Consider the following 12,306-nt stretch of genomic DNA (forward strand, 5'->3'; position numbering starts at 1 on the left):
TTGCTGGCATATTGACAACGACTGGAACGATTGTTGGGTTGGTCATATTAAAGATAGAAGGGAAACGGCATACTCAGTGAAGCAGGACTTCAAGGTTAACACTTAAAAAGTGGTATTTCAATGCCTCTCTGGGCTTGATGACGCGGTAAATTCTAGGTCCATAAAAGCCCTCAAGGTGTACTCATTGATGAAAACAGAAACACAACCTTGTCTAATCTTTAGCAGCTCATTAGCAGTGAGTTATCAAATAGAAAAACATGGTGGTTAAAAATGAAGCAGGCAGAAAGGACTGGAGGGGCTGGGAGGAAGACCTGTCTCCAACTTAACAGAGTTCTCTAGCCAATCCTAAGGACTGTGACTTCGCGGCAAAGTGGAAAAACAAAATACAGACATATAATGACAATACAAACGAAACTTCTTTCAGCTGCTTCCATTTTCGCAGCAGATGGCTCCGCATCTGTGATTTGGCAGATTCCCATTTTGCACTCACATACAGAGCCAGTATGTCACACTTATTGTATGTTTCATTGTGTTTACCCTCTTATATCCAAAAAAAGCCTTCTACATTTCACACATTGCCTTTCTTGTTTTGCTCAGTTAGCCATCTAGCCTGTACTCCTGAGCACAATGAGTACTGAACAACTGAACCAACAGCACAGTCCTGCCTGTACCTCACAGTTGATAGTGTTTTCACACTTGGCTCTTCGTGCTGTAATTGGCTCTCTCCAAGTTTAGACCAGCATGTCTATTATGTTTGGTATGTTTATACCAAACGATCCAGATTCAGTTATTAGGCAGTGAAAGCTACCTGTACAAAACCCAGGAAGTGCACTGCTGCTAAAGATAAAACCTCCATTATTCAACATTCTACCATTTATCACACTTTAAAGTGGTTTTCTACTGTTCCAGTCACCTTAGAAAATTGTATTTAAATCTTAAAACATGCATCTGCTTTCGTGACAGGTGAGGTGTGAATACAGAGAAGAGTGTTGAGTGTCTTCGTTATCTCATATCAAATACAAAAGAAGCATTAACATACATTAACTCTCTCTCTCTGTATATATACACACACATGTCTGTCTCCCTTTCACTTTATACATATATAAATAAGAAAAGGTAATCTGCTCCTTCTGACATTAGCCTGCTACAGTGTGCTTTGTGCTCTTTTTTGACTGCCTATTTATTCTCCATTTATTCATTAATGTTTATGTGCACAACATGAAGCATAGAGTCTAAAGAACAAAGCAAGCTGGGTTCATATATTTCATTTGATGTCACCAAGGTCCCTCTGGAAATGAGTAAGTGGCCTTGTATTACTTTTAACTTAAACTGTTTATATCTATAGATGCTCTTGGCTCCCCAGGTGTTAGCTGCATTTTAAATAGCATGCCCTGATTTTGTGAGATTAGTGGGGGTTTGGAACTTGGAGGAAAAAAAAGCTCTCTTTAATGAAGTTTTTATTAAAATTAATGAATACCATTCTAAAACTAAACTAGATGTCGAAAGATAAAGAGCCATAGAAAGGTAAAAAATGTAGTTTCCTTTCTATTCTAAGTATTTAAAGTTCTTATAGTTACTACCTCAGGTTTGAAATGCAACAATAAACCGTCCACCAATTTGAGGTGTGTATATTCCAGATGAACTTAAGAGCCAAGAGATTGCCACTATGTCACGAATCAGAGCACAGGTCAAGATCATTTCCATGGTACTACACAAAACCCAGACACATCCTTTCTGCACTTCTTTGACTTTCAGAAGGCAGGATGTGTCTTTTCATACATGCATTAAAGGAGGGTTTATTAAGAACAGAAGGTCATGGGTCAGAAATGTCAGTGTCTAACAAACAGTATTCCCACTATTGATTTAATCTGCAAACTATGTGATCTAAGTTTCCTGGTCACGCAAACCTTTACTGGCAAGAAAACCGTTAAATTCTTAACACCGAGCTCTTCTTTAATTTTAGATAGAGCCACACAAAGGTCTGATAGACCAAGTGTCTCGTCACAGAGGCAGACATTTTTTCATGTGCCCTGGTTTTGCTATACTTAACAGGTCAAGCTGCAGATGGAGGGGCCAAACCCAAAGCACAGTCTTGCTTCAAATGCCAGGGCTATTACATTTCAGCTAGAAAATGGATAAGTAGAACAAATTGCCTCTCATCCAAAGTAATGGTTCATAATTATTTGCTCAGAAAAGAAGGGTTCTGGGTGCAGAAAAAAGGCATTGGGTGGCTTTCCTATGTGCCCGGCAAGTGGACCATTGATGTGTATAGATGCAATCTCACTGGGTAGAGGTGAAAGCAACTGTGCAATAACAAGGTTTTTCTGGCTCAATTTAAATCAAACTTTAAGAAAGTTTATATGGAGTTTCTAATAAAAAAAGATCACACACACCATTCTTTACTATTTCTTATCTGGTAGACTGTGCAAGGAGCAGAGTCAACCCAGAGCTTTCAGTCTTTATGAAGAGGCTCAGGAAGGTATTCCCAGTAGGCCTCACTGAGTCAATGCAAAAAGCACTTTAAAGTTTGTGGTCAGTTATTTTCAAATGTCCTCAAGTTGCTGTCTTTCCTTTGCCACATTGCTTACAGACATTTAGCAACTAAGCCAAAAGAGGTTGTTGCTAAAATGAGAATAAGGACTCAATTGCAAGCCAACCATTGGCTTATCCAGAATCACCAAAACAAAACTTCAACTAGGCAGCAATACAGAAGGATTTCAGTTCAGTTCAGTTCAGTTCATTTATTTCAAACATTTCAAACATGAGCCTTCACAATCATTACAAAATATTATTCCATTATTTGTTTGAAAAGGAGTAGGTAGAAGTATTTACTTATTTGTCCCTACCCCCTCAATCTTATTGTAAAAAGAAAAGGTATATTGCTACTTCTGTTCCCCCTTCTCATGTCTATGGAATTGCCTTGTGGTGTCAGGCACCAATATTTTAGCCACTATAAAGATACAGCCACTCAAAATTGCCGCTTTCACCCAAAGGTCAGTCAGTATTAGTTCTCAGTATTATTGTGAGGTCTTTACCTTATAATATAAAGCACATTAAGGCCACTGATTTAATTTGGTGCTATAAAAATATAACTGAATTGAATTTCACATTCTTTTGATAGCTTGCATTGCCCACCTCTTTAGCCATTAAAATTAAAAAACCTTATAGGTAAGCTTTGAAAACATAAATGAAATGGATAAAACTTTACAGTCAGTTTTACCATTCAGACTTTTTGCACTGCAAGTCACCATAACTATTTCCAGTACTTCATCCATCCATTTCAATCTAATGTAATAAACAGACACAATTTCAAAGAAAATGAAATACAGAAAAACAAAATTCTTGCACACAAGCTTGCTTAAAGATCCTACACCCACTGTGGAGGTTATTTCTGACATGGGCAGAATTTTTTTGCTGTTTGCTACGTTGTTACTTCTTCAGACCTCTGTTTGAATTATGAGCATGTTCTTTGTTTTTTCTGTTAGTTTTCAACCAAATGTTTTGATTTATTCTTTAGATTTAGATAGAAGTCTTAAATTGTGCAAAAGTCTTGAGCGACCCATAATCTCTCTATATTTTACATAAGATAGGCCAGACTTTCACCTAGTTTTTATTTTAAGTGTTTTTCAGGCTTTATGAAGGTATTTCAAGTTGTTCTTTGGACATTGGCTGCTATTTAAGTCATTTTCAGTCCCATCCTCGTACCTTAGAGGGGAATGTTTTTTCAAGCTCTGTTTTAATTTAGGTTAACCCGCCAGTGTTAACTTGATAGATGTGGGCGGGTGTGTAACTTATCAGCTGTTTGGGCTTTAGAAATGTAAGACAGGACCAAGCAAACAGAAGCAAACTCGTGTTGTCTTCATCAAAACTGGACATTAGAGGACTACCAAAGAATGCCGTCTATACTACTATGTGAACTCCATAAATGTAAGGGTTTCCTACTTGACATTCAGTTTTTGTTGCTTCTGTTGAAACCTTCAATTTGTTTCAAGGAAGAGAGAACATGCGCTCACAGTTACCCAAAGATAAAAATAAAAAAAAGACTGATATTCTGATGTTGGAGTTTTCAAGCTGAAAATTGTTTCTCTGACTGAGAAGATCTAAATAAACTAAACAGGCATATTCTGGCTTGTCCGTCCATTAAGTAAAATTACTTCTGCATATTTTTAAGTTATAGTTTGGAGATGTATTAACAACAGTTTTAGTAAAATACTCTTGACTACTTTTAAAGACAAGGTTTTAACGGTATTCAGATAAATCTTTTGTGATTAATTGTGTTAAAGGACAAAACACATCAATGGCATTCACTAAGAGAGTTTTCCCGACAGTTTGATATGGAGGGTTTGCTGCTTGAAGGCTTGTATTTCAAAATCATTAAGAGTTTCAGTGTAATGCAAATGAAGCGTGGCAGCTGAACACCAAGCACTAAAATGAGAAAAGCAAAAAAAACCTCATTTGAACTTTGAAATAAAGTTGCTAGAGGGTGGTCAAAGGTGGTAGGAAATGTTGTTTTATTCCTCTATGGCACAGCTTTGATGATTACTAGAAACTATTGTGGACAGAGGTCAGTGTGGGTACGCTGACAGGTAAGACGCAACAAAGCCCACTACGACTATTATCTGCTCACTACCAAGAACACATCACATACACCTGCCATTTTGGAGTTGCCAAGTCATCTAACCGTGGAAATTTTGCCCTTGTCAAAGTCAGGGAAAATAGGCAATCTTAAGGATATGACTGCTTCCAACACACTGACGTCAAAGCACGACACTTTCTGCCCACCTCTTGACAGCTGCCATTGTCAAATAATAATCAATGTTATTCACTTCACCTGTAGGTGGTTTTAGTGTTGTGGGTGATCAGTGTACACTGACAGCGTTTCCCTTAACCTTTATATAAGATTAGGACATTGGCTTCTCTAAGCCAGAGCCAAGCTCCCACTACATTTTTGCCCATTTATCCAGAATCTTATAATGCCGAGCCCAGCTAAGGAAATTCAGATGACTTCTAGAGTTGGCAAATGACAGACAGCCTCAGGGCCACTCTATTACAAACAAACAAATCAACTGCTCCAGCAAACAGCGTCCTACCAGATATTTCCTCCTGCCAGTCAGCTCACAGCTCCAACTCATGTTTCTCTATTCTGTGTGAGAGAGCGAGAAATCAATGTGTAATCATATTCACACTTTCTTTGGCAGGAGACATTGGGGGCAGACATGGAATTGAGACGACCCACTCTGCACAGAAAGGGGAGGCATTCAAATCATTTTTGTCTTCGTTTCGCCTCTTCTAAAAGGGTCTTGATTTAAAATCTGTATAGTGCGCTACAGAGGTGACTCATTTTCAATCAACCCAATTAGCGTCAAAGAAGAAGCATTTGGTGGAGAGAATTTTGTATGGCTTGACTGAGTGGATGTAAATACCTGTGGCTTTACCTCTCTCCACAGTTGCTGCTGCATGTCAGGACTTGTTAACCATCCACTGTGCAAAAACACTTTCCTTTGCCTTCTCACAACAGAAAGAGCTAATGTGTCAAACCAATCCATGATTAGTGCAGATTTTTCTTGATCTGTATTTGAAGGGTTGTCTTTTATCTCGGCTGCCCTGCCAAGTGTACTATTGCCTCATAATGCTGTTATGTGGCCCACACTGACGCCTCAGGGGAGGAGCAGGGTGCACTGTGTTCTTGACTCACATCCCACTGATGGTGAGTAACATAATGATAATGACTATTTGCGCATTTAAGCCACGTTTCGTTTCACAAATTTACCAAAATGGAAAAAGGGGCCACTCTCCACCAAAGCCCAGCACAAACTACAATGCAAAGCAAGATTCAGACACCCTTCCATCACACTGGCCTCTCCACAGAACTGAGACACAGAGCTGTCAGTTTTTCATTTGTTTCAAGTCAAAAATATTTAGATCACCTCTCAAAAGCAGAAAAAGAAAGACATGTGAACAAACCACAAGTTTTGGGCACTTGCCATTTACACAACGCCCACCAGAGTATTTCTATAACTAAAAGCCAGAGATGTTCCTGTCAGAGCAACACACCAGCAATGTTTTCCAATACTATCTTGTGAACAATTTTACCTTTAAATTGTCACCAGGATAAAAAAAAAAAAAAAGTGCAGACAGATCTATGTATTCTGAACTGAATGTGTCAATAATTCTGTTTTTTGGGAGGTAAATTAAATGTATCTGCATTGTCAAATAAACAAAGAATTCTAGTTAGCTTCATCAGTTAGCCTTTAAGGGTCAGTTTCACAGTGGTGTGGTGGTTAGCATCAATGCCTTACAGCAAGAAAATCCCCAACTGGACATCCTGGCCAGCTGTGGCCTTTAGTTGCACAGAGCGTATCCTGCACAGGGTTACCCTCTAGCTATTCAAGTATCCTTCCACATTCCAAATTGGAATTGACAGAAAGCATCATGTGAGTGTGAGTGGACATCCGTTTCTCTGTGTTAGTAATGTTATGGACTGGCGACGTGCTCAGGGTGTACCCCACCTCTCACCCCATGACAGCTGGGATAGGCTCAAACCCCAACACTCCCCTCCTAAACCCTAAATTGGATAAGTGCTTAAGAAAATAATGCATAGGCCAGGTTCAAAAATGTACTTTACATTGATATTGGAGTCAGTTTTAAATATGTAGGTATATATAAAATTCACTTGATAGTTTGACTAAACAAATGTGCGAGATGTAGGACAGGCTCATTTCGTCCTCCATGCGGGCATTCCTGTCATGATGTGATGTAAAGTGAAGTCTGCAGTCACAGTAGGAATGTTCTAGCAGTATTATCATTTTGTTATTCTATTTTATTCTTTGCACAACAAACAACATTAATTATTTATCACTGTATACAGCAAATAGAAAAGTATTATTAACCATATTTTCAGGGTTGCTGGCCTTGGCTGCTTATAACCTCAGTGTTTCCTCATCTCGTCTCTGAACAACTTAAAGCTAAATACTAGCATCACTGGATAAAAGGCTGTGCGTTTACAAGCTTCGAAGTTTAACATCTTACAGTGGATGAATGAGGTACTGTAGAAAACAGCTCTTGCAATTCCACAGATCATAGCCATTAAGTATTCATCCCTTATTTCCATCTCTTTTAAAAAGTGCCAGTGAAATATGTGGAGACAGCAGCTCACCCAGCTCAATTATTCACAATACGCCAACTGCATTGTGGCTAACTGAGGGGTTGAACATGATTATGCACATATATTTCCTTTGTACTCTGCATTGCCTTCCTTCAATCACGATCAGCTTTGTTTACGGTTTTCTTTTGGTACATGCATGCACAACTTAGCTTTGGATGCTAAATGGGTCATGAAGACCGCTACAAAGATCTGATGTCCCATTAATTATACTGAGGCGTATCATATACGTTTTTAATTTAATCCCACTGGTGTTAGAGATCCAGCATCTTTAAAGTTAAGTTAAAAAGATTCATTCCAGGAAGGATGAAAACCATGTTTTGGTGATATGTTTTATAATCTAGGCCTATTAAAAATCTATTAAAGAAAATCCTGTTTGGTGAACGTTAACAGGGCTTCACCTGCTGTACTGCAAGTATCAAAAATAAACAGTAAATTAGTATCACAGTGACAGCACACATTTTGAACTGAAAAACTGGAATTCCTAAATTCTGTGTGTAAATTTAGTTTTGATTCCTTCTTTCTTTTAAAGTACTTTTAGTTTGTATGTTGGTCAAATATTTATTTCAAAGCTGAGTAAATAAATATTTTAGAAAATATTATTTAACCTAAAAATCACAGTTTCTATATTCTATATTTCTATATTTTATCTGGAAATAAGTTTGTAATTCTAAAAATATGAAATCAAAAATCCAATTGAAATTACCATAATTTTTTACAAGCGTTATTAATGTGAATAAAAATTATGTGACTATCATCTCACAACATCACCATCCCTTTAAAAGCATTGAATGTTTTCAAACACTCAAAAAGCAAAATTCTAAACCCTGTTTATATGCATTCAGTAATGAATGATATATGAATATATAATTTTTGTAACGTCAAAGAAATAAAAATAGTAAAGTAATATGTACGTTAATAAACTATATCCTACTCTCATTTGACAAACTTTGTTTAAGTGTCTTCTGATTAGTTGAGTAAGGTGAAAAGGATTTGCAGAGCCGGTTGCTGGTTTTCACAGTATTAGTAATTAATTAATTAGTATTGCTCCATTAATCTGTGCAAAAACTGTAACTCAGGCATGCATCTGGATAAATATGCATCAAACCACTGACAGTATTAATGATTTATTTGGCAAATGATACACAGTAATTAGTCCTGGTTTACCAGTAACAGATATCAAAGAACCCAATGTTATTTTTATTCACCGTCATTGTCCCGTTTCTACTATACCAACTCTAGCTTTAACCAACGCTCATGCACCCTCTGCCTTCATTTACAGCTTAAGCTAGATGTACAAGACAGACATCAATCATTTCTATAGTCCACTCACTCTTACTGCTTCCTTTTATGAGCCAATACATTTCACTTTTCCAATTTCATCCAACGGTCCACCCATCTGGTCTCAGACTTGTAGCTCATCATAGGAAAAAAAACATTTAAGGAAATAAATAGACGCTTCTGCCTCCCTCCATTTCACCATCACCTCAGGAGATAAGATGAAAGAAACTGTTTTCTCATCTTCCAAGGTATGAAAATGAATGATGCCGGAGGATATAGAAGATTTGAAGGCAAGGGCCTACAAGATGTCGCTGAATACAGGCTCAGTGAAGTGTACTCTGCTTTTTACACCACTTATTTGTTGGGTTTAAAATATAAGATTGAAAGTGAAATTGTTTAGGTACCCGTTTAAAGGAAGAATCAGGTAAAAATCTAAGGATACATGTCATTCATTACAAACAAAACCCATAATTAAAGGTGGATAATTACATTACATGTTTATGATGTTAAACATGAGCCAAAAGTAGACAGCTAGATAAAGTTTGTTGAAAAATGAAATTCCCCTGCAACGGGGGGAAGGTGATACCTTCGTTCTTACCTTCCTCCCAACCCTGGGGACTTCCTGCCTTCTTAACACTTTTCTCATTTCTCTCGTCACGCAGGTCCCCTGCAGCCACAATACTCCACGTAAACTCTGGGATAGCCTCCAAGTGCTGGTCACATGCTTTGCTATGGCCAGAGCACTGGCGATCTGCTGAAATAAGAGACATTCACATTAACATATTGGCCCTAGTAACCTGTGTCATTGTTAAGATCTACAAAATAGATATGGAAACATTCATGTTAATGGCGAATCTTGATGCCCGCTCTAATGTAATGTTATTAATCTAAACTCTCAAGGAAAGGAAACTGATGGACCCAGCAAAAATATTTGTGCAAGTGCTCAAATAATGAGTGGTTTGGAAGATAAAACACATCAAAACACCTTGTTTAGTCCAATAAGCAAATGGAACATTTAATTACACAAACCGCCAGGGGAAAAAAACCCTTCAATGAAATAAACAGAATGTTCCTCGACTATATTTGTTCTTTTCCGTTTTAAAATATGCACAGTTCTTAAAACCACGGTGCTGCTGCTTTACAGTAACTCGCGCATAGCCTCTAACCCTCACGCTTCGCCCTGTAAAACCATTTTTTAAACCAGTTTTGTTAAGATTTAAGGTTTCTAGGTAAGATAGAGATTTTTTTGTAATAAATGAGCAAATCTTTATTTATTTTTTTCAAACCAAAAAGTAACACCCTTAATGACAGCCTCTCTTTTGGTGTAAATCGCCTTTGTCTGGCATAGAGTTGAGTGTAGTAGTACTTAAGATGCTATTGTTGTAATATCACAGAAGTCTTCTTAAAGAAATTACTCACATAGAATATTAATGGTCAGCTCCTCTCCCACTCATCTTTCCTCTGTCTCTATCTGTCCTTCACTGCCTGTGGACAGACCACATGCGGGCTCATCCCCGTGGTTTCGAAAATCACTTTTTCAGAGGACTTGGTCACATTCAGATGACTTTTCACACACAGTACTGGGAGATGGGAGGTAAAGTGTTGCATAACCGTTTTTGATGTTGTTTTTTTTATTATTATTCCTACACATTTCTACCATATTTGCTTTAAAAAAAAATAACACAAAAACATAAGAGTGGAAGATTGAGTCAGTCAGTACATGAAATTCATAAATTTTTATAACAATCACATCAATCCTCAGAATATCTTGTGCTTGTTTAAGACATCTAGAGCTTTTTACCAAAACACAAATAGAAAGGGAAGAGAAAAGCTATGGTGCAGAGAATTGCAAAAAAACCTAAACAAAAAAAACACCTCGGGTAGCTGACAAGGTGTGCTAAGAAAATGGCTTCATTTAGGGAACTTGTGGGCGATGAGAAGGACAGTGGCTGTAATGGATTTTTGGAGCTAACCCACTTATTTGGTGAGGTTCTACCATTTTGGGGAGGTCTGGAAAAGGTCAATCCTGTTAGAACCTGGAGCATAATGAGCTGTCATGTTTCTGGTGCTGTTTGTTTTGGCTCTACAAGAAGGCTTAAGGAGAGCCTATTGCTTGTTGACAACACAAAAAACATACTGTTTCCTTATCTGGAGTGCAGACGTAGAGGAAGATATATGATATATGTCCATGCCTGCTGTAACATATACTCACTTGTTCTTCTTGACATCAGGTAATATTTCATAATGCATTTATCTCAATTTCATAGCATGCATCTGCATCTCTTGAAAAATTATTTCTGCACAAGGGCAAACCTGGTGTCATCTTCATTTCCATAACAATGAGAAAAAGGCAAAAAAATAAATGAGGAGTGAGCAGAGAGCAGGGGCTCTGTCATGTGTAGTGAACTATCTAAATTAACTGACTAAATGACAAAATACGTTTGTTAACGGTGTAGTTTTAGTGCCTGAGTCCTACAGCAGGTTAGAGCATTTGTGGTTTAAGTTAAAATATTAGTTTCAGCCTTTAAAGGTAATTTTGGTAATAAAAAAAATAAATACAACCTTTCACTACAAAGTGGCAGCACTTCACCAGAAGGTTTTTGTGAAGTCTCCACTGGCTTCTGACATTCAAAATCAAGTTAAAACCATATTCTGTGCTCTTCTGTCAAAATAGTAGTTTGACTAAGTTGTTTATAACATGAATTCTGCACAAATGTTCACGTAACACCAGCTCGAGTTACCTTGGAATGTCTCATTTCACTGAGTGCAGACTGCATGCTACATTGACTTGCTACAATTCGTGATTGAAAGCGGCATTATGCAATTTGGCTTTATTTCAGCTTCATTAGAAGTACTCTGTAACACAGTATATAGATTTATTTGATATGGATTCAGAGCTGTTGTCTTAGAATGTTTTAGAAAGTCATTTTTTATTAAGAGAAGCTTTTAAAAAAAGTCAAGAAAGGAGCAAAGAGTTCATGGTCAATTTCTACCAAATATATATTTTTAATTGGTCATCAGCTTTGCCTGTCAGGGGTGAAATATGCATAAATCCCTACACTCCTTTTCTTTCTTTTTTACACTAAAACTCATGTGATCTTTGACACTCAATCCAGCAATCAAGTGATTACTTATACTGTAAAATATGAAACAGTATGGAACTCACATGCATCAAATGGACTAGTTATTCTATGACACTTTTCTATTCTACTCGAGGACTCAAAGCGCTTTATACTACAAGCCTCATTCACACATGCACTTATTTCTATGCCTAAGTGCTTTCTATCTAACAGCCACACTCTGAAGAACACATCAAGAGCAACTCGACGTTCTGTATCTTGCCCAAGGGTACTTTGGCATGCAAAGTGGAGCAGCCAGGGATTGAACCGAGATGCTCTATATGAGGTCATCTACTGTGTCAACAACATCAACATGACAAACAATATTCCCTAAACAAGCAAAATGACAAGTAGTGTGATAGCTAGTTCAAAACCCGAGAATTATGAATCCTGCTCTAAAATATCAGTTGGTATAAATAGGAAGTTATGGAGGTCTGTTTCATGTTGTACTTCTGTATCATCTGCACTCCACAATAAAGGACAAATGATAAAATCAGTAACACTTAGTCCACTATGAAATAAAGTAACACTAGAGAACACTAGTAACACTTTCCAATTTTGAGGTCTGGAGCAAAACCAAGAGTGGTATTTTTTATCCACTCTATCAGTAAAAACCTGCACAAAAAATAATAAAATAAAATAGAAAAAAAACCTAAATAAAATACTTGACTTGTTAAAGAAAAAATGCAGTCAAATTAAAATGACACAATCCCTTTTAACTTCTATATTTTTGTAACATTGTCA

The 12,306-nt window shown here is 37.3% G+C and overlaps 1 protein-coding gene across 5 annotated transcripts in view; it reads right to left on the reverse strand.

Annotated features, from left to right (window-relative positions):
* Positions 1-12,306, reverse strand: part of alk (ALK receptor tyrosine kinase) — a 395,764-nt gene that overhangs the window by 217,725 nt on the left and 165,733 nt on the right. For 2 of the 5 annotated variants that reach the window (XM_085143592.1, XM_085143590.1), the window contains exon 3: positions 9,042-9,194. In XM_085143592.1, the coding sequence (XP_084999718.1) occupies positions 9,042-9,194 (153 nt within the window). Of the gene's footprint in view, positions 1-9,029; positions 9,198-12,306 lie in introns of all 5 variants that reach the window. The other 3 variants (XM_085143587.1, XM_085143586.1, XM_085143588.1) reach the window with 3 other exon arrangements.

The sequence above is a fragment of the Neolamprologus multifasciatus genome, chromosome 19 (assembly GCF_963576455.1).
Source record: "Neolamprologus multifasciatus chromosome 19, fNeoMul1.2, whole genome shotgun sequence".
Classification (NCBI taxonomy): Eukaryota; Metazoa; Chordata; class Actinopteri; order Cichliformes; family Cichlidae; genus Neolamprologus; species Neolamprologus multifasciatus.